Source organism: Natator depressus, chromosome 1 (assembly GCF_965152275.1).
Source record: "Natator depressus isolate rNatDep1 chromosome 1, rNatDep2.hap1, whole genome shotgun sequence".
Lineage (NCBI taxonomy): Eukaryota > Metazoa > Chordata > Testudines > Cheloniidae > Natator > Natator depressus.
In genome coordinates, this window is record NC_134234.1 from 207,936,527 (window position 1) to 207,963,625 (window position 27,099).

A 27,099-nucleotide genomic window follows, 5' to 3' on the forward strand; every position below is an offset into this window, starting at 1 on the left:
GGGCACTCTGGCTGCACCGCCTGCCTGGGGCTGGGAGTGTGCAGGGTGGACGGTGGCCACGGAGGTGTGTGCTCTGGGCTCCACTGGGGGGGGGGGGGCAGAAGGGGAGGGGCAGGGCCTTGGGCAGAAGGGGAGGGGCCGGGGACTAGCTGCCCACGAGTTTATGACTGCTAAGCCTGGCTGCACCATGGTAAATACGATATTGGGATGTGATCACGAGACACAATCAAGTTGGGGAAGGAGGGAGTGTTGTAGGTTTGTCAGCCCATGCAGAGTGGGGATTGGGTTGGCCTGAGCATCCACACGGTCATCAGGTCATTGTAGATTGCCAACTCCAAGCATTAAAAAATCATGAGTTAGGACCCCAAAACATGAGAGTTTAAACAAATAATAAATGTCAGGGTTTGAGGCTTCAGGGTCATATTTTCAAGCTTTTCTCCGTGCCTATGAAGGCTAGAAATTTACTCATTTTTTAAAATGGAAGTTGAGTCTCCTGTTCTCACCTGACTCAAGGAGCTGGGGACTTGACCAATCCCTCAAACATCCCAGACAGAATAAAATTGAGGGGTGGCAACAGTACGGAGCTGGCCTGATCGTCAGAGGTGCTGAGCCAACCTTTACTGCAGTCGATGGCACTGCAGACACTTGGTACCTTTGCAAATCAAAATACCAGTGTCCACCGTAATTGCTTGGCTGCCAGCCTTTTAACCACTGCTCCAGGCAGGGGATTTGGGGGTGGGGGGTCGGAGGGAGAGAGGGGCGGTGGTTTACACACTACAGTGGGTGGGTTGGGTGAGAAGGCTAAAATGCCCCCGCTGCTTGACGCCGCTCGATCCAGATTTGATTCCTGCCGGCAGGGTGTAAGGGACCAGTAGGGAGGAGGATTCCTGAAAGCAGCCACGTTTCCTGGGGTGTGTGGCTCTGTGCGTGTCTGGCTATCTTCTTCTTACCATCGGCCCCTTTCTGCAGACTTCCCTCCAAGCAAGCCACGCACACGGCGCAGGCCCTGCTCCGCTGCCTTGGCTCGCCACTTGGGAAGAATTTCTATCCCCTAGCGCCTCCCTGGTCTCTGTATCCAACTTCCCCACTCCCATCCTAGCCAAACAGCATCGAGAGCGGGGCCTCCGCCTCCTTCCTCCAGCGAGCCCCGCGGTGGGGTCCCTCTGCCCCGAGCCCTTCCCTCTAGCTGCGTCTTCTCTCTCTCCCCTGCACTCTCCCAGCCCTCTCCCCCTGCTCTGTCATGGCCTCCCTCCTCCTCCTCCTCCTCGCCCTCTCTGCTCCGGGCACGTCCCTCTTCTCCCCTGGCTCGGGGCGGCTGCTCCCCTACGATCTGCTCTACGCCGATGGGGTCCGGGCCTACTTCGCGCGGGACTGGCCCCGGGCGGCCGAGCTGCTGCAGCGCGCCCTGCACAGCTATTCGCAGCTGCTGGAGGCGCGGCGCGGCTGCCAGGGCAGATGCAGGGAAGAGAGCGGCTTCGTGGGCCCGCCGGTCGCTCCCTCCTGGGAGACCAGCTTCTTCGACAGGGTCCTGCAGCGCGCCGAGTGCCTGGGGGAGTGCCTGGGGCGCCGGCTGGGCTCGGAGCCCTCCCTTCACAGGGCCAGCAGGGAGATCCAGGAGGACTTCGAGCAGAGGGAGCCCTACAACTACCTCCAGGTGGCCTTATTCCAGGTGAGGGGAGGGAGCAAGGTCCTATCCCCGCTGCTGATGTGGCTACACGGGCATCCTCCTGCCTCCCAGCTTCCTTCCCCTGCCTGCACCCCTCTGCTGGGGAGGAGCCCCGGGGAGGGCTACCTCTGCTGGGGAGGGGCCCAAGGGGAGGGCTAGGCTTGGGGAACCTCCCTGGGAGGAACCAGAGTCCCCATGCCTCCCAGGTACAGTTAGGGTCTTGGCTCTACTTCTCCAGCCTCCAGCCCTAGTGCCACTGTCAACCTTGGTTATGCATATGCACAGGTGTTAATGACTCTTGCATTTCCGCACCTGCCCCCTGTGATTTTTAGGCTACCCAGAGAAGAGACACCAATCTGACAATGGGAACAGCCTGTGTCTGGTCCACCGCCACTCACACAGCAAGCAAGATAGTGTATTGTTTGTGTGTAGATCCTCCAGAATTAGGCAATCAGCTGGGGAAAGTGAAAGAAAATCAGGAATGGGTGGGAACACCAGAGTAGAGGTTTCATCTCATCACGTCTAGCAAGGGACAGGATGACACTGTTTATAATTAGGTCCTACAATAATAACTACAATGCCATACATGGGAGATGGATGGGGCACAAAATGGGGTGGGAGGCTCAGGCAGGCAGATGGGGAAATGAGTGAGGTGTGTGGATGAGTTCGCATCTCATCATATCCAAAGGGTTCAGCATGGCACATTGTTTTTAGGCCTATTCTACAAAAACAGTTCCAATGCAAGGACAGCTAAAGGCATGTGGGAGGGGGTTGGTGGAGTGGGTTTTTTAGACATGAGAAAGGTCTGCCCAGGACATGGCAATTGCTCTCTGTGGACTGTGTTGTCTTTGCAGCTGAAGAAGCTGGATGAAGCGGTGTCAGCAGCTCACACGTTTTTCGTGGCCAATCCCCAGCACCTACAGATGCGTGAGGACATGGAGAAATATCAGCGCATGGCAGGGGTGAAGCTAGAGAGTTTCCGAGACCTGCAGGCCACACCATACTGGGTGAGATCCCCATGAAGATCTGTACACCTGGGGAACATCTCAGCAAAGCCTGCTAACTTACTCCTAGTGGTCAGGGCCCAAGATAAAGCCTGGCTTCCCCACCCCTGCTCCATCTCCCCACAGGGGTCATGGCCTGAGATCTGGGGGTTTCCATAGCCAATACAAACAGTGTATTATCCAAACAGGCCCCTAGGTGGCAGTGCTGCCCTCTGAGTGATCCAAAGTCCTGGGTAACCCATAACCAACTGAGCAAGAAGGGTGCGGCCCAGACATTAACCAGGGGACATGGCTCTGTTCCTTTTTCAGGAGGCATACAAGACTGGGGTGCAGCAGTACAATGTGGACGAATACCTGCAGGCTGCTGTGAAGCTGGAGGAGTCACTCGAAGAGGTACTATTGGCACTGGAGGATTGTCGAGCTCTGTGCGAGGGGCCCCAGGAGGATGGCACAGAGGAGAAGATGCAACCCGGTCTTTATGAAGCCATTGCAGGTAGTATAGAGGCACTGAGGGGTGCTGTGTTGCTGGACATGTCATTCTGCCTACTCTGGACACGTGCCATCTCCCAGCATCCTGGCCTGGCAAAAGAGGGAACTGTTATACTGCTGGAGGTGCTGCCCTTCATTCCCTCTCTTTCCCTTTCAGCCCATTATACTCAGGTCCTGAAGTGCAGGCAGCACTGTGTCCTTGAAGTTGCCACCAAGCCAGGACGGGTTTCAGCCACAGATGATTTCATACCATCCCATTTGGATTTATTGCAGTTTGCTTATTATCAAGGTAAGCAGAGACACAGGCAAGCAGGTGGTGCTGTGACACTAGCAAGTGGAGAGAGAAAGTCCCTGCAGCTGCCCAGCTCTGCTGTACCCAGCTGGGGCAGTGTGATACCAGGTGGATGGTGCAAGCCTAACTAAGCTCTTGATCCTTCTCCTCCAAGCCCATCCCCATTGCTCTTTTTCTCCATCACCATGGACAGCCTCACCATCCTCCCAGTCATTGAGGCCTGTAAGCCAGGGTCCGTCTTTGAATTGCCCTTCTCACTGAACCCACATATTCAGGTCATTTTTAATCTGGCCCCTTTTCCTCAAACGACATCTCTAAAATCCTGGCTTTCCTCTCTGTCCCCATGGCCAAAACTCTCGTCCCACATCCTGTCTACGGTGACCTCTTCTTCTCCTTCCTCCTTTCAAGTCTGTTTAGAACGCTGCTGTTAAAATCACCTTCTCGGGGATCTGACCACGTCAGCCTCGCCTGGGCGTCCCTCTGCCGGCTCTCCCTGCACCTCCTCGTCAGACACAACCCCCTTGGCTTTCCCAGTAAGGCCCTTTGTGAGTTAACTCTGCCCTGGCTGGCTGATCTACTGAGACTGATCCCCATGGTTGCTTTGCCAGCATTCCCACCACCACCAGTCAGTTTCTTCCTTCAGCCCTGCGTGCTCCCGCCCACACTGCCCCTGTGCATGGGGAAAACACCCCAGTAAAATCCAAACGGCCACTGCCTCCTCCTCCTCCAGTCCCCTGCCATGAGGCCTCTCAAACCCAGCCTGCTGATCATGGCCAGGAAGGTGATGAGCTGTAGCAGTCTCTTTCCCATCCTTCCCTTCTCCTGCTCCTGTCCTCCCCCTCCCCGCACAACCTCCTAACCTCACTGAGAAAGCTCCTTGGAGCTAGCAAACTGAGCCAGTTCTTCCCCAGGCTCACTGCTTGTCTGGTGTATCCCCATCGCCCACCCTTTGTCTGCTTCTGCCTTTAGATCTTAAGCCCGTCAGGGCAGGGAGTGTCTTCTTGTGCATCTGCAGCGGCAGGCACAATGGGGCCCTGATCCTGACTGGGACCTCTGGATGCTGCCATTGTATAAAATATTTACTAATAACAATAGCTTCATAGTCCCAGAACTTCAGAGATATGGGTAGGTGCCTAACGGCCATTGATCACAATAGGAGTTAAATGCCTAAATACCTTTGAGGATCTGAGCCATAGTTGCAGAGCCTTATTATGCCCATCTCCTTCTCTGCCTCTGCCCCAGTTGGGAACCAGGCACTGGCTGCTGAATGTGCTGCTTCTTACTTGCTCTTCTATCCTTCGGATGAACTCATGTTGGAGAAGATGAAACGGTATTGGGTGGAGCTGGGAGAAGGAGCATCAATCACAGCTAGAGAGGTACCAGCAACACTCCTCCAATTCTGCCTTCTCTGAATCTCCTCTCACCCTCTATGGCTGGGCCAGCATTGTGTTCCCATTGGGGAGAGATGCCTCTATGTGTGGGTGTGCAGAGTCCAGGGCTGAATTAAGATGGAGACTGACTCCCCCACATACAGATCATCAGGCCAGGGTCTCCCCAGGGCAGAATCACCATGCCTGTGTGGGGCTGGGGTATGGATGGGGGTCTCCCCAGGGTAGGGTTGGATCCCCTTTGTGGGATGGTTGTTTGACAGTTGTGTGCATCTCCAGAACATTCAGCAGTATGTGCAGAGATCTCTGATGGAGAAGAAGTTGATTTACTATGCAGTGGAGCATCTGGGAGGAACTTTTAATGACCCTGTAAGTAGCTGCATCTTCTTTCAGAGGGCTGAGTTCTCCCTGCCCTAGTCTCATGAGGGCAATTTATTGCTCATTAACCTGTGAGATATTATCAGCAAGATATTCAGCAAGATATTATCCTGGCACTGTAAGAGTTAGACACTGATGTGACCTCCGAGGTGAAAAGAAGATTTCAAAGCCCACCTTTCGCCTGCTCCTGGGACCCGATATGAGCCCCAGCTGGGGGTGAAGGAGCAGGAAGGAATTCCCATGTGGGGCATTATTGGGACTTTATGCATCCCTTTGAGCAGCATCAGAGGCAGGGACACAGACTAGACAGGCCCAGTGGTCTGATCTGGCCTGGGCGGAAGAGGGGCACTAGACTAGGCAGGTCCATTTGTCTGATCCAGCATGGGAGTGGTTTGCTGGGTAACTGAGCCCCTGATTTTGTTTCTTTAGGACCCTTGGACCCCTGATGAGCTGATTCCTGGAAGTCTGAAGCAGAAACACAGGTAAGAGCCAAACCAGCCTACTTGGACTGAGTTGAAGGCATGCTGAGTATGGGAGTGATGATGTCTGGAAGGGAAAGGGGTGAACTAGCAGAGATGGGGGTGCATTACTAGTGTTCTACAGGAAGTCTGACTAAATGATCACAATGGTCCCTTCTGGCCTTGGAATCTATGACTGTGACTCTGACTTATTGCTGAGTGTCTGACTGAGGAGGGAGCTAGGGACTATATCTCTGGATACTGACAGCCCCTGTCTATGTCTCTCCCTTGCTCCCAAGGGAGAATCAGAAGAAGCAGAGGCTGGAGAATCTGGATGTGGGAGAGCAGGAGCAGAGGGGTGAGTAAAAGAGCCTAGAATGGGAGACAGAGACCACTGAAAGGCAGGGCTAAATAGCTCCATCCTCTACTGTTCCAGGCTCAATGATTTTAATGCCAGTGTGGATGCAGACTTACTTCCCAACAGTGCACAGGTTGCCTGGCAAAATCTTCAAGTAAACACTGCTTCTGGGAACTGTGGGGTAGGAGCAGCTGGAGCAACTTGGCACAATGCGAATGCAGATGTAGAGCAAACCTGACATGATTCTGCACAGCTAGTGTGGACCTGTTGAATCATTTGGGCTTAAGCCATGTCAATCCAACAGGCTCAGTTACAGATGGATCAGTTCTGCAATGGGGAGAGAAGAGGCGATAGAGGCTTTGCTAAGCTTGGAAATACATTACTACATTGTTACTGGGTGGGTGCTGTAAGCTGCCCAGCACAGACTCCTGTATTCCCAGCTCCTGCAGGGCTCAGTCTGGGTCAGGCCTGGCTCCCGAGGATGCTCTGTGGTAACATACAGGAGATCTTGCCCCGGCTTGGGCATGTTTATAATTTCTCCTGTCCGGAGATCAGATATGGGGCGTAAAGGGGGCTGATAACTCTGAAACAAGGCCCCCCTCCCCCCCGACCCTGCAAACTACTAACAGCAATCAGTAACACAGTGTTTCTACGGGTAAGAGGTGGGCACAAGATCTGAGAGTGAAAAAGGTGGGTGATTTGTTTGCCAGATTTTGTTCCTTTCGGTGTAGTCTAGGGATCTTATTGGATTCTCAGCTGCTTCTGCAGATCCAGGCAGAACCCACAAGGAGGCTGAGCCCTTTCTCCCTCCCCCTGCCCAGGTCCATTCACTTTTGAGGGCATCACCGTCACTGTGGATTCTCACCAGCTGAATGGCTCCCAGCGGGTCGTCTTTGACAGAGTCCTGACTGATTCCGAATGTAAGGACATTCTCCGTCTGGCAAAGGTGAGGACAGGAACCTACAGGGGCACTTTGACACCAGGGAGGTGGGGGGCGGGGGAGAGCCTTCACTGGCCCAGTGCTACCATCCTCAGCAGAGATGCTGTAACATCAGGGTAGAGGAGAGAAGCAGGGACACCAGGTTTGAAACTACCTTCCAATCTATTTCAGGCAGCTGGCAGCACGGAAGATGGTTACCGGGGCAGACAATCCCCTCACACCCCCCATGAGAGATTTGAAGGGTTAACAGTGTTAAAGGCTTTGCAGGTAAATGGCTCAGTGCCTCAGCATGTGTTAGGGTCCCATCCCATGGGCATGGCTTGTCTCAGGGAGTTCCTGGGGCTCCAGCTGCTTGCTCGCTTGCCTGTTGGTGGTGAGCGTTCACAGGAGTGTTCTTCTCTCTCTGGCCCATGTCCATGGACTGTCTCACAGGCCTGCTCTCTTGTATGTGGGGGTGAGGGGTTCCCAGGGCACATTTCTCTCACATGTACGCTCCCCTCCCACGGGCTTGTTTGGGGAGTCTCTCTCGGTCTCGTTACCCTCGCAGTCAGGCTGTTTCACACAGGCACAGGTTGTGTGTTTCTATCCTGCTTCTCAGGGGGCTGTCTCAGGGGTTTTGTTTCCTCTGTCGTTTCCCAGAGTGCTGCTTTCCCTCTGGCACACAGGAGGGTGTTTTTCATGGAGGTGATATTTCTCATGGCTTTTTTCTCTCCTGCAAGTGCACAATCACAGGATTTTCACACTCATATCCTTGCTTATGCATGTGTATGAACACAGGATTTCTCACAGGCATGCTGCTCCCTTGCACACACATGTTGTTTCTCACAGATGTGTTCTTTACGCTTGAGGTTTCTCACATGCTTGTTTTTACCTTCCAGCTGGCACAGGATGGGACCGTGAACTGGAGAGATGCCAAACTGCTCCTGCATGCCAGCGAGAAATCCCGGAAAATCGTAGAGTCCTATTTCACCCCTGGGAAAAGGCTCCATTTCTCATTCACACACCTCGTGTGCCGCACGGCTGTAGAGGGTAAAGAAAGGCTCCATGTCTAGTTGGCAGCCGGTATGAAGCAGAGTGCCCCAAGGGTCGGTTCTGGGGCCGGTTTTATTCAATATCTTTGTTAATGGTCTGGAAGATGGCGTGGATTGCACCCTCAGCAAGTTTGCAGATGACACTAAACTGGGAGGAGTGGTAGATATGCTGGAGGGTAAGGATAGGATACAGAGGGACCTAGACAAATTGGAGGATTGGGCCAAAAGAAATCTGATGAAGTTCAACAAGGACAAGTGCAGAGTCCTGCACTTAGGACGGAAGAATCCCATGCACCGCTACAGACTAGGGACCGAGTGGCTAGGCAGCAGTTCTGCAGATAAGGACCTAGGGGTTACAGTGGACGAGAAGCTAGATATGAGTCAACAGTGTGCCCTTCTTGCTAAGAAGGCTAACGGCATTTTGGGCTGTATAAGTAGGAGTATTCCCAGCAGATCAAGGGATGTGATCATTCCCCTCTATTTGGCAATGGTGAGGCCTCATCTGAGTACTGTGTCCAGTTTTGGGCCCCACACTACAAGAAGGATGTGGAAAAATTGGAAAGAGTCCAGCAGAGGGCAACAAAAATGATTAGGGGGCTGGAGCACATGACTTATGAGGAGAGGCTGAGGGAACTGGGATTATTTAGTCTGCAGAAGAGAAGAATGAGGGGGGATTTGATAGCTGCTTTCAACTACCTGAAAGGGGGTTCTAGATCCATCCTCTTTGGAACCCCCTTTCAGGTAGTTGAAAGCAGCTATGAAATCCCCCCTCATTCTTCTGCAGACTAAATAAACCCAGTTCCCTCAGCCTCTCCTCATAAGTCATGTGCTCCAGCCCCCTAATTATTTTTGTTGCCCTCCGCTGGACGCTTTCCAATTTTTCCACATCCTTCTTATAGTGTGGGGCCCAAAACTGGACACAGTACTCCAGATGAAGCCTCACCAATGTCGAATAGAGGGGAATGATCACGTCCCTCGATCTGCTGGCAATGCCCCTATGTAATGGTTCGGATTCACCCGGCAGCGCCTCCTGCTGCTTGTCTGCGGGAATTAGCGTGTCAGCCTCTGGAGCACCCTCTGCCATCTGGTGATCTGCCTTACCACTGGGCCTGGTCCTTCCCAGGACCCGGTGCCTCCTCCCACTGGGGTGCTGCCCCCTGGCAGTAAACCCCAACAATCCCTGAGGCTCTTCCCTCCCTGGGGAAGCCCCACCCACTACCCCCACCTCGCCTCAGTCTTGGCTACTGCCAGTCATCGCTTAGCCCCGCTCCCCAGGGCAGACTGCAGTGTATCAGCCACTCATCACCGGCAAGGGGGGTGGGACCTGCTGCCTCTGTCTACCCGTGGGCAACCCCCCTTGCAAACCCAGTACCTAACAGGCCCTAATCTAGGCCTCGCAGCCTGGGGGTTTCCAGGCCGGAGCTCCCCTGGCCTTTCCCTCTCAGCCCTGCTCCAATCTAGGTACTCCCTCAGGTCCCTGCAGCCAGGCCCTTCTCTCTCTGAATGTAGAGAGAGACTAGCTAAGCTTCAGCCTAGCAGCCCCTTTATAGACCCAGCTGCGGCCATTTCCCCAGTCAGCCTAGCTTTTCTGGCCCTGAGCCTTGGCTGTCTCCCAGGGCTGGCTTTTAAGCCCCACAGGGCAGGAGTGGGTAACCACCCCGCTACACCCTACTTATACAGCCCAAAATGCCGTTAGCCTTCTTGGCAAGAAGGGCATACTGTTGACTCATATCCAGCTTCTCGTCCACTGTAACCCCTAGGTCCTTTTCTGCAGAACTGCTGCCTAGCTATGCGGTCCCTAGTCTGTAGCGGTGCATGGGATTCTTCCATCTTAAGTGCAGGACTCTGCACTTGTCCTTGTTGAACCTCATCAGATTTCTTTTGGCCCAATCCTCTAATTTGTCCAGGGCCCTCTGTATCCTATCCCTACCCTCCAGTGTATCTACCTCTCCTCCTAGTTTAGTGTCATCTGCAAACTTGCTGAGGGTGGAATCCACGCCATCCTCCAGACCATTAATGAAGATATTGAACAAAACCGGCCCCAGGACCAACCCTTGGGGCATTCCACTTGATACCGGCTGCCAACTAGACATGGAGCCATTGATCACTACCCGTTGAGCCCAACAATCTAGCCAGCTTTCTATCCAACTTATAGTCCATTCATCCAGCCCATACTTCTTTAACTTGCTGGCAAGAATACTGTGGGAGACCATGTCAAAGGCTTTGCTAAAGTCAAGGAATAACACGTCCACTGGTTTCCCCTCATCCACAGAGCCAGTTATCTCGTCATAGAAGGCAATTAGATTAGTCAGGCATGACTTGCCCTTGGTGAATCCATGCTGACTGTTCCTGATCACTTTCCTCTCCTCTAAGTGCTTCAGAATTGAATCCTTGAGGACCTGCTCCATGATTTTTCCAGGGACTGAGGTGAGGCTGACTGGCCTGTAGTTCCCCGGATCCTCTTCCTTCCCTTTTTTAAAGATGGGCACTACATTAGCCTTTTTCCAGTTGTCCAGGACCTCCCCCAATGGTCATGAGTTTTCAAAGATAATGGCCAATGGCTCTGCAATCACATCCGCCAACTCCTTTAGCACTCTCAGATGCAGCGAATCCAGCCCCATGGACTTGTGCTCATCCAGCTTTTCTAAATAGTCCCTAACCACTTCTTTCTCCACAGAGTCCTGGTCACCTCCTCCCCATGCTGTGCTGCCCAGTGCAGTAGTCTGGGAGCTGACCTTGTTTGTGAAGAGAGGGGGTTGGACTAGATGACCTCCTGAGGTCCCTTCCAACCCTTGTAGTCTATGATTCTATGAAAGCCCAATCCTAGCCATATTCCCCCTAGAGAGTCCCCTCCCCTTACATTCAGGGGATGTCCCTGCTCACCCCAAATCCCAGCTGTGTCCCTTCCCTTCACACTCAGAGTCTCCCTGCTCCTGCTCACCTCTAATCCCAGCTGTGTCCCCTCCCCTCACACTCAGGGTGCCCTTTGCCTGCTGTATCCTCCTAAGGTGTGAATGTTCCCCTGCAATATCCCATTTTAGGGGACCAGGATGATCGCATGGATCTCAGTCACCCAGTTCATGCTGATAACTGTCTCTTGGATCCTGAGGGGAAAGAATGCTGGAGAGAACCACCTGCCTACGTGTACAGGGACTACAGGTAAGACTAGAGGGAACCCCAGAGCTGAGAGTGTCAGGGGTGAGAATATCTCCCCAGCTCCAGAGAGCACTGTCACTGCAGGGTGAGAGGGACCCCTGAGTTACATAGGTACAGAAGGATTGCTGGACTGGAGCAGACCTGACATCTGGTCCCTTCTGGCCTTGGAATCTATGAATCTGTCTAGTTCAGTGTCCTGTCTGTGACTGTAGCCAGGACCAACTTCTTCAGAGGAAAGAGCAGAATACCCCATAGGCAGATGTGGGATAATCTGCCCCCCATGTTAGGTCTCACCCTGGTCTCTAATTTTTAGGGATTGATGTAAACCCTGAAGCATGAGGTTTAACATCCCTTCCAAAATGTTTGTGGTCATTAACTATGACAACTCTGGGTAGCCTTGTTATCCATAGGAATGTCCAGTCTCTTTCTGAATCTTGCTAAGTGCATGGCCTCAGCAACTTTCTGGGGCAGTGATTTCCACAGTGTAATCCCAAATTGGGCAGGAAAGCATTTCCTCTTGTAGTTCTGAATTTCCCACCTTTCAGTGTCATTGAGAGTCCCTGTGATGGTCAGTGCTTGCTGGAAGCATTGCCCAATGGTTACTGGGCCATGCTCTCCTTACTGTGGAGAGGGGTTGGTAGGGGAGCCCTGGCCCTCCACTCCATCGGGCAGGGCCGTCCCTACCTATGGTGGTGCCCTATGCAGCCCGAGCACCTGCACACACACCCCCACGGGGGGAGTGGCCGCTCCACTGCAGGGCCAGGCCCTCCACGGCGGGAAGGGGCTGCGCTCAAGGGCTGCAGGGCCGTCGGGGCAGGAGCTGTGGGGGGCAGCAGCAGGGAAGCTCCTGGATGCCCAGGACTGTGCAGGGGATTAGTGGGGGATCTGGCACCGGCAGCAGGAGTCAGGCCCGCCCCCCCGCACTCACTGGTGGCAGTGGGAAGCAGAGCGACCCAGCCCCAGCCCGCTCTGCTCCCCCAGCTCCCAGCCCTGTTGCTTGGGGTAGGGGGCTTGGAGGAGGGGTCAGGGCCGCCCCTGCACTCACCAGCAGCGGCAGCAGGAAGCGGAGCAACGTGGCTGGGAGCTGGTGGAGTGGAGCGGGCTGGGGCCGGGTCGCTCTGCTTCCCACTGCTGCCGCTGGTGAGTCCTGGGGCGGGCCTGAACCCTTCTGCCGGCTCCAGTACCACTAATAATCCTGTGGGCCTTGTCGCTCGGGGGAGGGGGCGTGGGGGAACGGGTGGGGTGGGGGTGGAAAGCAGTGGGGTGGAGCGGAACTGGGGCGGAGCCTTGGAGGAAGGGGTTGAATGGGGGCAGGGCGGGGGTGGAGCAGGGGGGCTGGCTGGGGGATGGGGCTGGCCACTGGAGCCAGTGCCCCATACGAAGCATGCAACTGCCATGGGCACCATGAAATTTGGTGCCCCAAATTATGTGGTGCCCTACGCAGCTGCGTATTCTGTGTATGCCTAAGGACAGCCCCGCCATCGGGCTCCAACCCAGAACTATGGAAAGGTTACCACAAATCCAGCACCTTAAGGCCACCCTCCCAAGGCCACTTCCTACCACCCACTGTGTTGTCCAAGTTTTGCAGTCTGCTGTGAGCAGGTAACAGAGAAAGGTACTAACAGCACCTTCAGTCTGTCTGGGCCCAGCAGTTAGGCTCCTCTTTTCCAGAGGAAGGTGTGATGAGATCCCTGGGGTGCAGCCTGGGACCATGGGACCGCTATGCCCCCTTAATTCTCTCCAGCTTGGGCTGTCTCTCATGCCTTGCTAGTGACCAGCAGCAACCCCTCCAGGTGCTGAGATCTGTCAGCACAACCGCATGTGGAGCCCCACACACATCTAGATTGCATGAGTGCTCCCAGAGCCACTCATGAATCATGCAGAGAAAGGCATCAGAGCCAAATCCCCCCAGCTCCCAGCACTGTACTCCAGGAATACACCGTCTTGCACTGCTCAAGATGGTCAGTGCAAATTTATTAATTGGTTCACCACTTCAAGAATGGAAAGAGGACATACACCAGCCTTTGTAAAACCCTGAGCAGATGTGCCCCACACTTCATACAGACTCACTGGTAAAGATAAACAATTAAACAAATGTATTGATTATAAAAGGTAGATTTTAAGTGATATTAAGTAATAGGCAAAAAGTCAGAGTTAGTTACCAAAAGAAATAAAATATAAGCACACAGTCTAAACTCTCAACCCTATTAGACTGGGCAGCAACTAAATTATGCAGTTTTTCTCACCCCACTGGATATTACAGTCCTTAATATACAGTTCCTTAAACCTGGGCCAATCTCCTGTGTTGGAGTCTTGTATTCTTCTCAGTGTCTTGGTTGCTTGCAGCATAGGTGGGGGCAGGAGAAGGGCCCAGTATGTGTCCACACTATCTGTTTTATACCCTCAGTCCATGTGCTTGGGGAGCACAAGTCCAGGCATGTCTGAAGGGGATTGCTGAATCTCTCCAAGCGAGGTTGAGCAATTCCCCTGGTGTGGTCCCATGCAGGCGAGTCATTGCATTGTAGCTCCCTTGCTGGACAATGGTTGTTGATGGTTTGACACCCCACCTGGGCATTGGTTACTTTTCTTACTGTTGCCTCTGGGGAGCTAATATCTGGCTGATTCCACAACTTACAGCATGCTTTAGTGACCACCATACAACACAATTCTCATAACTTCATATGCATTAATGATACACATATATGGATAGAGAAATGACTTTCAGCTGATCATAACCTTTCCCCTGATACCTTACAAGGCATGCTTGATATGTAAGATCACGATTATATGAAAAGGAGGACTATGGGGGTTACAGTGTGCTCCCCCAAGGTATAGAACAGTGGTTCTTAACCTGCGGTGCACACACCCCCTGGGGGTGCAAGATGTCCTTTCTGGGGTGCGAGACATGCCAGATTTGTTTAGAAGGTAAGTCATCGAAAACACAAATTAAGCACAGGCACATAAGTACAACTACTTTGTTTCATCAAATCTATGTATTTATTAACATTATATATGTTTTAATGATTACTGTAATATACAAACAAAAAATATATCTAGGTTTAAAAAACTGACCTACTTCAACGATTTTTGATAAGGGGTGCAAGAACATATTTTGATTTTTGATAAGAGGTGCGAGAACATACTTTGAGAACCAAAGGGGTGCAGGCTGCAGTAAAGGTTAAGAACCACTGGTATAGAATGTCACAGAAGGCTCCTGTAGCACCCCTTCTCAGGGGCTCCCAAGGCAGGTCCTTCCCCCTGCTTGGTCAGCCCCCTTCTAAGCTGTCTGCCTTCCTTTTAAGCTCCCTCCTCCATCTGGAGCATGCTCTGCAGGTGCGCCGGCGTGGGGTCGTTTGGGCCCAGAGTTGCTCTTGAAACTGAAGCAGTTATACACCCCATCACACACCCTCCCCTTCAAGTTTGGTGCTGGGGTACTCCCTGGTGGTTCTCATTGTTCCCCTGCCCGTGAAAAAAAATCTTCATTCTTATGGTCCCACCCTCTCAGTGAAGTACTTGAAAATGTTAGGGCTGCAGCAAAGGTACCTCCGCATGATCATTCGGTTGATATCCTTCACTGAGTTCAGCCAGAGAAGGGGAGCATGATCTGTCACTAAAAAGATTCCCCAACAAATAATATCATAATGCTTCTACAGCCCGTTTCGTAGCCAGGGCTTCCTTCTCGATGATGAAGTAGGATATTTTTCAATGAAACAGCTTCTGGCTGAGGTATAGGATGGGGTATTCTCCTCTGTCAATGCCTACGAAAATACTGCTTCAAGACCTGCATCTGTCTGCAAAGTGAATCACCTGGAAAAGTCCAGGAGTGAAAGCACTGGTTCCTGGCTTAGCTGTTCTTTCAGCTTAAATGCCTTGTCGCAGGCTTCAGACCATCAAATTTTCTTAGGGCTCATGTACTTTATCAGGTCTATCTGGGGGTCAGCAATGGTGGCAAACCCTGGTACAAAGTGTCTGTAGTATCCAGCAAGGCCCAGGAAGTGACGCACCTGCATTTTTGTGGTTGATATGGGCCATTGCTCTAAGGCTTGTACTTTACCCACTAGCAGCTTCAGATGCCCACCTCTTGGCTGGCAGTCTGTACTTGGCCAGGTTGGCCGTTAGCCCTGCCTCTTTGAGGGATTGCAGTATCGTGGTGAGGTGTCTTCAGTGATCATTCCAGTCGTAACTATAAATGACGATGTCATCGATGTACGCCTGTGTCATCGAAGTACGTGGTCCATCAGTTGTTGGAAGGTGGCCGTGGCTCTATGAAGGCTGAAGGGCATGATCTGAAATTGGTAGAGACCAAACGGTGTATAGAATGCTGTCTTCTCTCGTGCTACGGTTGTCAGAAGTATCTGCCAATAACCCTTCATAAGGTCAAGAGTGGATATGTACTTGGCAGCCCCAGGCCAGTCTAGCAACTTTTCTGCTCTAGGCATAGGGTACACATTGAACTTCAGTATAGCATTTACTCTCTGGAAATTGATGCAGAATCTGGTTGACAAGTCAGATTTCAGCACCAGCGCAAGGGGGCTCCTCAACCACCCCTGAGTTTAACATGGCCTGTAGTTCTTGGGGAACCATCTCCCACATCTTCTGTGGCAGGGATTGGAGGCTCTCTCAGACCTTTTTTCCTTGTTGAGTGTCCATCTGATGTGTAGGCCAGGTGGATGCATCCTGGCAATGCTGAGAAGTCTGCGGGAAAGCTTCCATTAGCCATAGTAACTGTTATTTTTGTTCAGGCTGTAGTTCTTCACTGTGGATACCAATCCAGCATTGCGGCCCAAGGATGCCTGTGGGCTGAACTCGGGTGGAGCTGGTGCTATGAGGAGGCCGGCCTTCCTGTTCCCGCCAGGCCATTAGCAGGTTCACATGATAAATATGCATTCCTCTTCTCTTCCCTGGCTGGTGAATATCATAATTGACCATCCCTGCCTTCCTTACCACTTCAGATGGATCTTACTGCCTGGCCAGTAGCTTTACATGTTGGTTCTATCAAAACATCTCTATTCATCACCCTGTCATCCTGACCTTATCTTTAGGAGGGGTCACTATGTCCCTGGATCATCTTTGGGGAGACTGTTTATACCTTAACTTGGTATCGGGGTATTCTGGCACGATCCTTCTGGAATGTGTTTATGCAAGTGTCCTGTACCTAGCACTTCTTCCAGTGTTTGTGTTTTTGCAATACTAGCCCTGTTCTTGCCACATTCAGTGAACTTGGAAGTAGGCATGTTTTGAAATGGGGCCTGACTTTAGTTCAGGCTTTATGCCTTATACCAGGGACCCTTATACAAGGCCTCATGTCTCAGGCTCTCTATTCCTACTACGTTTCCCTTTCAGGGGTTTGTTACCTCATAATTTTTTGACCTCCTGGAAGAATTCCCAGTCCCTGCCTAAAATCACTGGGTAGGCTAACGTATGGGCCACACCTGCCCATACTTTTCCTGTGTGGCTTCCTACTGTGAGTTGTACCTCCCTCGTGGAATATGTCAGATATCGCTGTGCACGCACTGGAGAGAGATGGTTTCCCCCGGGTTATCTCTGAGTCCTGCTAATTGCTCTGTGATCAGTGTGTGACTGCACCACAAGTCTGTTAGGGCCGGCACTTCTACTCCATTGATCAACAGAGAGTCTAACATCTTGGCTGGGCCTCTTTCTGTAGCCCGGGTGACTGCTGGCAATGCCTACCCATAGGAGCACTCCATCAAGGGGCAGTCGTGGCTGAAATAAACTCATTGTCCGCATGAGAAGCAACTCCTGGGCTGAGGGGATTTTTTCACCCCTGGCCTGCTCTGGGGGAAGTTGGATGCCTGTGCGGGGGCCTTTCTTCAGGACTGGGCTCCCCCCCCTTCCTCCCCTTGGGGCCAGGCTTACAGGGTTTTGTCATAATGCTGCTCGCCTGTTGGGGAGGACTTGACATTTGGTTCCCTGGAGGGTGCCTCCACGGCAGGCACTGTGGTCTGCAGTCATTGATCCCCTGGGATGAGCATTTTCTGTCTTGGATGTTCCCGCCATCAGGCCTGCCGCCGGTAAATAATTTTCAGACAGCCTGATGACTTCAGTCAAGTTTCACAACAGCCACTTTGACGCCTCAGCTGGGAGAATCTGCACAAACTGTTCCAGAGCCACTTGTTTGGTCACCTGTTCCCCAGTCTGCTTTTCGGGCTGGAGCCACTGCTACCAATGTTCCTTAAAGACTCTGGGGCACTGCTCAGAGCAGGGCCCCCTGGGAAAATCTTTCCTGGTGAAGGTGCTATCAGTGGGTTTCTACCATAACAAAGGTATCCAAAATGGCCTCCTTGATGTAGGCATAGTCCTGGGAATCAGTGGCATCAAGCTTCTGGTATGCAAATTGAGCCGTGCTGGTAAGATTTGGTGCCAGTAAAACAGCCCAGTGTTCAGTTGGTCATCGAGCTGCTGTGGCAACCCTCTCAAAAGTGACTAGGAGAGCTTCAGGGTCATAGCCTGGCCCAATCTTCATGAGTTTGACTGGGAGGTTCATATCATGGTGAGGCTCAAGGTCCCAGGAACTAGGTTCACACTTATCGTAGAATCATAGAAAATTAGGGTTGGAAGAGACCTCAGGAGGTCATCTATCCAACCCCCTGCTCAAAGCAGGACCAACCCCATCTAAATCATCCCAGCCAAGGCTTTGTCAAGCTGAGCCTTAAAAACCTCTAAGGGTGGAGATTCCACAACCTCCCTAGGTAACCCATTCCAGTGCTTCACCACCCTCCTAGTGAAAAAGTTTTTCCTAATATACAATCTAGACCTCCCCCACCACAACTTGAGCCATTGCTCTTTGGTTGGTCATCTGCCACCACTGAGAACAGCCTAGCTCCATCCTCTTTGGAACCCCCCTTCAGGTAGTTGAAGGCTACTATCAAATCCCCCCTCACTCTTCTCTTCCGCAGACTAAATAAGCCCAGAGCCCTCAACCTCTCCTCATAAGTCTTGCGCCCCAGCCCTCTAATAATTTTCATTGCCCTTCATTGGGCTCTCTCCAATTTGTCCACATCCTTTCTGTAGTGAGGGGCCTAAAACTGGACACAATACTCCAGATGTAGCCAGTGCTGAATAGACGGGAATAATCACGTCCCTCAATCTGCTGGCAATACTCCTATTTATACAGCCCAATATGCCGTTAGCCTTCTTGGCAACAAGGGCTTACTGTTGACTTATATCCAGCTTCTCGTCCACTGTAATCCCCAGGTCCTTTTCTGCAGAACTGCTGCTTAGCCAGTCGGTCCCCAGCCTGTAGCCGTGCATGGCATTCTTCTGTCCTAAGTGCAGTATTCTGCACTTGTCCTTGTTGAACCTCATCAGATTTCTTTTAGCCCAATCCTCCAGTTTTTTTGGTCACTCTGGACCCTATCCCTACCCTCCAACATATCTACCTCTCCCCCCAGTTTAGTGTCATCTACGAACTTGCTGAGGGTGCAGTCCATGCCATCATTCAGATCATTAATGAAGATGTTGAACAAAACCGGCCCCAGGACAGACACCTGAATCCAGGGCCGTCCCTAGCTATTTTGGTGCCCTACGCAGCCCACCCCCCGTGGGGGGGCTGTGTGGGGCCCCAGGCCTCCACAGGGGGCTGTGTGGGGCCCCGCCCCAGGCCTCCGTGGGCGGGAGCAGGGGTGGGGGGCTGGCCCCAGGCCTCTGTGGGGGATGGGGGGGGAAGGGGGCTGGCCACTTCCTGTGGGAAGTGGAGTGACCCGGCCCCAGCCTGCTCTGCTCCCTTGGCTCCCAGGCTTGGGGGGAGGGGGGGAACAGCTCCCCAGCACTCGCTGGCTGCGCGGGTGGGAGCCAGGGGAGTGAAGCAGGCTGGGGCCAGATTGCTCTACTTATCAGTGAGTGACCGCTTCTGGAATGGGGGCGGAACTGAGGTGGGGAAGAGGCGGGGCTAGGGCACAGCAGGGTCGGGGGCCCTGGGGAAGAGGCATGGCAGGGGCTGCAGCAGCATGCAAATTTCCTGGTGCCCTATGCAGCTGCGTACTTTGCGTATGGGTAAGGACAGCCCTGCCTGGATCACTCCACTTGATACTGGCTGCCAACTAGACATCGACCTGTTGATCACTACCTGTTGAGCCTCACGATCTAGCCAACTTTCTATCCACCTTATAGTCCATTCATTCAATCCATATTTTTTTAACTTGCTGGCAAGAATACTGTGGGAGACCTTATCAAAAGCTTTACTAAAGTCAAGATATATCGCATCCACCGCTTTCCCCATATCCACAGAGCCAGTTATCTCATCATATAGGACAATCAGGTTGGTCAGGCATGACTTTCCCTTGGTGAATTCATGTTGACTGTTCCTGATCACCTTCCTCTCCTCCAATTGCTTCAGAATGGATTCCTTGAGGACCTGCTCCATGATTTTTCCAGAGACTGAGTAGTTCCCTGGATTCTCCTTCTTCCCTTTTTTAAAGATGGGCACTATATTTGCCTTTTACAATTGTCCAGGACCTCCCCTGATCGCCACAAGTTTTCAAAAATAATGGCCAGTGGCTCTGCAATCACATCAGCCAACTCCTTCAGCACCCTCGGATGCATTAGATCCGGCCCCATGAACCTGTGCATGTCCAGCTTTTCTAAATAGTCCTTAACCTGTTCTTTCACCACTGAGGGCTGCTCACCTCCTCCCCGTACTGTGCTGCCCAGTGCAGCAGTCTGGGAGCTGACCTTGTCTGTGAAGACCGAGGCAAAAAAAGCATTGACTACTTCAGCTTTTTCCACATCATCTGTTACTAGGTTACCTCCCCCATTCAGTAAGTGTCTCACACTTTCCCTGACCTTCTTCTTGTTGCTTACATACCTGTAGAAACCCTTCTTGTTACCCTCACATCCCTTGCTAGATCCAACTCCAATTGTGCTTTGGCCTTCCCGATTACACCCCGTCTGCTCGAGCAATAATTTTACACTCCTCCCTAGTCATCTGTCCATGTTTCCACTTCTTGTAAGCTTCCTTTTTGTGTTTAAGCTCACGAAAGATTTCTCTGTTAAGCCAAGCTGGTCATATGACATATTTGCTATTCTTTCTGCACATCAGGATGGTTTGTTCCTGTGCCCTCAATAAGGCTTCTTTAAAATACAGTTAGCTCTCCTGGACTCCTTTCCCCCTCATATTAGCCTCCCAGGGGATCCTGCCCATCAGTTCCCTGAGGGAGTCAAAGTCTGCTTTTCTGAAGTCCAGGGTCCATATTCTGCTGCTCTCCTTTCTTTCTTTTGTCAGGATCCTGAACTCGACCATCTCATGGTCACTGCTGCCCACGTTGCCACGCAGTTCCCAGTGGGGTTGTAAAATGGCTGCCACCTGTTGGACCAAATGTTGTTGCTGTTCTTGCTGTTACGTCACCAGCTCCCAGATGAGCTGATGTTGCTGGTGTTGTTGTTGGGCTCATAGGTGCCAACTCCGTGGGTTCTCCAGGGCTGGAGCACCCCTGGAAAAAAATTAGTGGGAGCTTAGCATCCACGGGCAGCCGAGTGTCCCTCCCTCCCCCCCCACAACTCCTCCCACCCACGTGTGGCCCCACCAATCAGCACCTCCCCCTCCCTCCCAGTGCCTGCCGCCCACTGTGATCAGCTGTTTTGCGGCATGCAGGAGGCTCTGGGAGGGATGGGGAGGAGTGAGGATGGAGCATGCTGGGGGGAGGGGGTGGAACTGGGTGGGAAGAGGTCAGGGTTTGGGGGAAGGGGTCGGATGGGGGTGGAGCCTGGGGTTGAGCATCCCCCGGGCCCGGAGGAAGCTGGCACCTATGCTTGGGCTGCTTGCTCTTGTTGTTAGGCAGCCATTTGCTGGAACAGCTAGTTGTACTGCTGCTGTTGTTGGGCCACCCACTGTTGTTGGCTGTCATCAACCACAGCAATTTGTTGATGTCCATTTTTATCCCCAGGGTCTTACAACAGACCTGGAACAAATGCCCACATTTTCCACCAAGTTTATACAGTAACTCCTCACTTAATGTCCTCCCGGTTAACGTTGTTTCAGAGTTACGTCGCTGCTCAATTAGGGAACATGCTTGTTTAAAGTTGTGCAATGCTCCCTTATAACGTCGTTTGGCTGCCTGCTCTGTCCACTGCTTGTAAGATTTTGTGGAAGAGCAGCAACTTTACAAGGGAGCATTGCACAAGTTCCTCTTCTCCGCCTTCTCCCCCTCCCTCCCAGCGCTGCCGCCACCGCCAAACAGCTGTTTGGCAGCACTTAAGACTTTCTGGGAGGGAGGGGGAGGAGTGGGGAAGCACTGCGTCTCCACCCCTCCCTCCCTCCCAGAAAATCCTAAGCAGCAAACAGGTGTTTGGCGGCAGGGAAGTGCTCGGAGGGAGGGGGAAGAGCAGGGAAGCGCCGCATCTCCGCTCCTCCTCCTCCCTCCCAGAAAGTCCTAAGCGCGAAGCGCTGGGAGGGAGGGAAAGGAGTGGGGAAGCACCACATCTACACTCCTTCCCCCTCCCTCCCAGAAAGTCCTAAGCACCGCCAAACAGCTGTTTGGCGGCACTTAGGACTTTTGGGGGATGGGGGAAGGAGCAGGGATGCAGTGTGCTCCGGAGAGGAGGTGGAGTTGGGGTGGGAAGAGGTGGGCCTGGAGTGGAGCAGGGACAGGAAGAGGCAGGCCTGGAGCATCCCCTGGCAAAGTTGGCGCCTGTTCTTCTCCAGGTAAGCTGCCACTGCTGCTGCGAAGGTGCTTCCTAGTGTCCTTGCCTGCAGCAGGCTGTGCTTGTGTAGAGTAAGCCAGGGGCACTTCCCAACCACAGTATTGTACAGTATATAATGCCTTTTGTTTGCCAAAAAAAAATTTCCTTGGAACCTAACCCCCCCCCCCCATTTACATTAAATCTTACGGGAAAATTGGATTACTTTAACATCGTTTCACTTAAAGTTGCATTTTTCAGGAACATAACTACAACGTTAAGTGAGGAGTTACTGTATACACCATCACTGTCCCCTTGTTCTTGTGTTCCAAGACGGGGAGAACAAAAGTTTTTGATGTCTCTTCACTAGACCAATCACTATTGAATCAACTTTCATAATGTTCCTGTGAGGGGGTGAACTAGGCCCTGAGGCCCCCTGCTGGAGGCCTCGCAGCCCTGCCACACCCCGCCCTAAAAAAAGAGCAATAGGGAGGACCTCCAAGCTGACTAGAGTGGCTGCATGGGATGCAGCCAATCAAGAAAGGGGCTACAGGGAGCTGCCAATGAGGGCCCAACAGACTCGTATAAAAGGAGCTGCAGGGCCATAATGACTTCAGTCTGCTTGCAGGGACTAGGGGAGCAAGAGGTGCTCCTGGCTGGCTGCAGGGGCCAAAGCAGGTAGTTACTGGCAGGAACCAGGATAGCTTCTGGTTGGCTGCTGGGACTCAACTAAGATGGGCTACAGGAAAGTGGCCCAGGGAAACACAAAGCAGCAATTAGTAAAGGGATGCAGCACAAGGCTGCTATACTTAAAGAGACCTTGGGTTGGGACCACCCACTGGGGAGAATTGGCTATGCCCTAAGGAAGGGAATTAGAACTGTGGCACTCTGGGGAAGGGGACTGCACTACTGGGACTGACTCAGCAGGGAGCTGTGGTCAGAGAACTGAGTCCAAGAAGGCTGGCTCAGCAGGAAGGCTGGGGTCACTGAAGACTCAAGTAGAGGCAAGGAGTCCCCAGGGAAGAAGCCCTCAGGATGCTGCTCTGTTCCAGAGTAGGAGCCTTTCAACCTGGCTTGACCGACCTAGGGCACCATGACAGGCCCTGTTGGGCTGGTTAAAGACTGAGCCTGGGGAGGGCTGTAGAGGACGCACCCATCTGAGGATACTGTGATGGACCCTGTGGAACTGTTTTAGAAGACTGAGCCCAGAGAGGGCTGCAGGACACTGGGGACATTTGGAGTGTGTACCCCAGAAGGGGTGGGTTTGTTTCACACATGGACAGAGTGTGACATGGACAGAGGGCTGAGTCACCGAAGACCCGGCTGACAAGTGCAGTGGCCGACAGGGGGCACTGTGAGCACAAGAAATTGAGGGAAAAAAAGTGCAGGCACGCGCATACTCAACCGGGGTCACTAGCAAGAGGTGAGTGCACCCCATCCCAGTCCCTTCTTATTCCCCCCCTTTTCTATGGCAACTCTCCCAAGTGATTTCAGTCTGTTCAGTCTCTCTTCATGCATTGGTATTTCCAAGCCCTTGATCATTCTCATTGATCTTCTCTGAACTACTCTAGTTCTGCAGTATCCTTTGGCGATGGGGTGATCAGTGCTGAGTATCCAGGTGAGGACACACTAGTGATGTATATAAAGGCATTATGGTATTCTCCATATTATTACCATTCTTTATGCATCCTAGCATCTTGGTTGCTTTTTTGACCACAGCTCCTCATTGAGGAAAGGTCATCACTCAGCTGTCTATAGTGACATCCTGACTTTCCTGAGCTGATACAGTAAATTTAGAACCATACAAGGTGTACAAATCATTTATTTTCCTTCACTGTGTGTTGCTTTGCATTAATCAATACTGAATTTCATTTGCCACCACGTTGCTCATTCCCCTAGCGTGTTTGTCTCTCTGACCCAAATAATGCTGTGTCATCTGCAGATTTTGCTTTCTCATTGCTTACCCAGGGCCCTTTCCAGATCATTAATAAATATATTAAGCCTAGTACAGACCCTTGAGGCCCCTGCTCTTAATCCTTAGGCAGGATGAAAACTGACCATTTATTCCTACTCTTTATTTTCTGTACTGGAGCCAATTTTTGCTCCATTATAACACTGCCTCTCATCCTGTGACTTTACTACTTCAGTAGCTTCTTATGTGGAACCTTATCAAAGCTTTTTGAAAGTCTAAATAAATTATGTCCATTGATTCTCCGTTCAGTTTTACTGACACATTCAAAGACTTCTAAGAGATCAGCGAGATAAAACTTTCCTTTGTAGAATCCATGCAGGCTGTACCCCATCAGATCATGAACTTCTAGGAGTTTTCTTATTGTTTTTAATTATTGTTTCAACCAGTTTGCCTTGGCACAGCCATAAAGCTCACTTGGCTGTAATTCCACGATCACCCCAGGAGCCTTTTTGGAGAGTGGGAGGTTTGAGCCCAGCAGGGAGCCCCTCGCCAGGTCAGGAGATTTGGGGAATGACGATTCTCCACTATCCAGCTGCTGTCTCCTCCTTTCCACAGTGGGATCCTCTACCTCAATGATGACTTCCATGGTGGGGACCTGTTCTTCACTGAACTGGATGCAGTGACCATTACGGTAAGTCTGAGCCTGGCCCAAGGTAGGAGGGTGGCTGAAGGGATGGGAGTTAGCCCTGAAGGCAGATGCTGGGGAGGGGGAGCCAGTTGTGTGCTAGGCCCCTCCAAAATAATCCAGCCCAGGCACCTCAGCAGATTCAAATTGGGGCAGCCAAAGGCAAATTTAGGAAAATCTCAGGACAGGGGAGAAGTTAACACCTTCCTGGCTGCTGTGTCCCATCCTCTGACAGCCTCTGTGTATCTGTCTTTCTGTTTCTGTCCCAAACGTGCTTTTCTTTTTCTTCCTTTTCCTCTTTCTCTCCCTTTCTACCCCTCCCTGCTGCCCATTTTGTCAATGGGCAGCATTTGGTTGAAGTCAGAGTCCCTGTCAAAGCCCACTTCCTTAATGCTACAGGAGCCGTACCCCAGTTCAGCCTCCCAGGTGAATTGCTGATGGGGGAAGGGCCATTCACAGAGCTAGGGGGGTAGCCTGTGAGACCCCTGGCTTTATCACTTCCTCCTCTCTGTGGCAGGCTCAGGTGCACCCCAAATGTGGGAGGCTGGTGGCCTTCAACTCTGGAGGGGAGAATCCTCATGGTGTGTGGGCAGTGACCCGTGGGAGGCGCTGTGCCATTGCCCTCTGGTACACCCTCTCTCCGGAACATGCAGAGCAGGTAATGCCGCCCCTTGGGTAGTCAGGGGCCCATAGAGGGAGTACCCTGGGAGGATTGCACCAGGACAGGGCCAGGTCCCATGGTGGAGAACAGCTTGTGAGTGCATCCCTCCTCCAGAGCAGGGCCTAGTAATGGGAGCAGCGTGTGAGGGCTCCCACCAGGGCTGGGTGAGGCTCCACTGGGGAGAGCAGTTGAGAGGGATTGCCCTATCAAGCCCAGTAGGAATCTCAGGGGAGGGAGCAGCAGGACAGGCCAGTACCTCTCCTCCCCCACCCCCCAAGACCCAGCCTTGGAAGATGTAGGGGGAGTTGAAGAGCCTCCCCCCACCCAGCCTGGGAAGGGGGAGGGGGAGCCTGCTGCAGCCCCAGGCCTGGAAGGGGGAGTGAAGAAACCCAGGAGGAGCAAAGGTGAGGCTGCGGGGACTGAACTGATGGGGGCTAAGGAGGCAGAACCGAGTGCAGTGGGGGGACAGTGTTAATTGCTGAGAGGGGATGGGCCGATTGTGTGGGTGAGAGCTCCTGCAGCAGGGGATAAAACCCATTCCATGTGGGGGAATGGGCAGCATGGCTTGTGACACATGCACACAGGGATGGGGAGGCAGAGACCAAAAAAACCACAATATAATAGATATTTTAAAAATCTTATGATTTGGGGTTTTTGTAAGGTTGGGTTTTTCTTGTGTGTGCAAATCTCATGATTTTTAAGGGTCTGACTCATGATTTTTTTTTATCTCTTGAGGGTGGCAATACTGTGTGAGTCCTGCAGGATAGGGCTGGGACCCTACTGGGGAGAACAGTGTACCTGGTCCCATTGCAGGGATGTGTGCTGAGGGGCAGGGTGGAGACCCCAACTGGAAAGGGGCTGTACCAAACTCCTCTCCTCCTCTGGTTGCAGGAGCGGATGGAGGCTGAGGACCTGATGAGACAGGGGGACATGGAGCAGGAACCATCACACACAGATGTCAAGGAGCATATGAGGGCTGACCACAGTGGTGGGGCTTCACCAGAGCCCCCCATGCCCAAGGGAAGAGCCAGATCCACAAGCCGGAGACGTACGTCAGGCTCAGAGTCTGGGCAGCAACCCCAGAAGCTGCGAGCCAGGGATGAGTTCTGAGCAAGGCGTGACAGCAGGAGGCAGGGCCACACACACTGGCCTGGTAGCTTCGGGACATGGAGTGGAGGTGTTTAGGGCAATTTATTAGTTCACTTGCCCGCAAAATGGGGAGGGATGCAGCTTGCTTCTCAGTGACATCACAAACAAAAAGATTGCATCATGAGGAGATCAGGAAGTGCCCTGGTGCCCAGATTCATATTCACTCCCTTGTCCTGAGAATTATTTTGTCACTTAGAACTAACAAGCTAGGCTCCCCCCATTTCTTTCTTCCAATAGAACCATCCATATTCATATAGAAGCAAAGCAGGGGAAAGTTCTTGGGACCTTTTTGGGTGGGGGATTTTCTTACTCTTCAGAGATTGGGTGAGAATGAGAGAAGAATTTGGAATTCCCAGGCCAACCACCTGCCATCTCCTTCCCCCTAGACTAGAGAGTCCCAAGATCAAGATGGAGAGAAGGAGGGTTAGGGGTGTGACTGCAGGAAATAAAGGACAAATGAACAACCAGAGACTGAGAGGAGTTGTGGGCCTATTTGGCGAGAGAGAGAAGAGTCATCTGCCTGGTGGATGGGAAAGGAATGGAGATTTAATTAACAAATGATGGAGAGAGACTGAGTCCTGGAAGAGGGGAAAACAAACCAGACTCCAAAGACTCACTCCCCTCCCAGCAGATACACATGGTGGAGGGGAGGGAGAGCCGTGCTCTGCGTGGCATGGGCCTGATCCTTGTGAGGTTGAGGATCTCCTCTAGGGAACTCGCTGCCCTGAAACAAGGCATCTCTTACACGCGCACACACACACAAGCATTTATCATTGTCCAGGCTGGGATAAGAACAATCTGCTGTCACTGCCCAGGATATTAGCATTCAGAGATGGGATTATATGGTAGTCAAACAGGAGCTGAGAGAGAGGGAGTATTGAAAAGAGCAATAACCCC

At 52.3% G+C, this 27,099-nt stretch overlaps 1 protein-coding gene across 3 annotated transcripts; it reads left to right on the forward strand.

Annotated features, from left to right (window-relative positions):
• The first annotated feature begins 908 nt into the window (after positions 1–908).
• On the forward strand, positions 909–27,072 carry P3H3 (prolyl 3-hydroxylase 3). 3 transcript variants are annotated; one of them, XM_074934039.1, is made up of 15 exons: positions 948–1,669; positions 2,521–2,673; positions 2,980–3,163; positions 3,317–3,448; positions 4,694–4,827; positions 5,119–5,208; positions 5,647–5,699; positions 5,975–6,033; positions 6,855–6,979; positions 7,145–7,240; positions 7,852–8,002; positions 11,046–11,163; positions 24,323–24,398; positions 24,910–25,050; positions 25,945–26,679. In XM_074934039.1, the coding sequence occupies exons 1-15, from the start codon at positions 1,241–1,243 to the stop codon at positions 26,161–26,163; spliced, it is 2,160 nt and encodes a 719-aa protein (XP_074790140.1). In that variant the 5' UTR covers positions 948–1,240; the 3' UTR covers positions 26,164–26,679. The 3 variants fall into 3 exon arrangements, with proteins under 3 accessions (XP_074790145.1, XP_074790142.1, XP_074790140.1); XM_074934044.1 differs by lacking the exon at positions 24,910–25,050 and having other exon boundaries at positions 909–1,669; positions 25,945–27,072; XM_074934041.1 differs by lacking the exon at positions 5,119–5,208 and having other exon boundaries at positions 941–1,669; positions 25,945–26,681.
• The last annotated feature ends 27 nt before the right edge of the window (positions 27,073–27,099 follow it).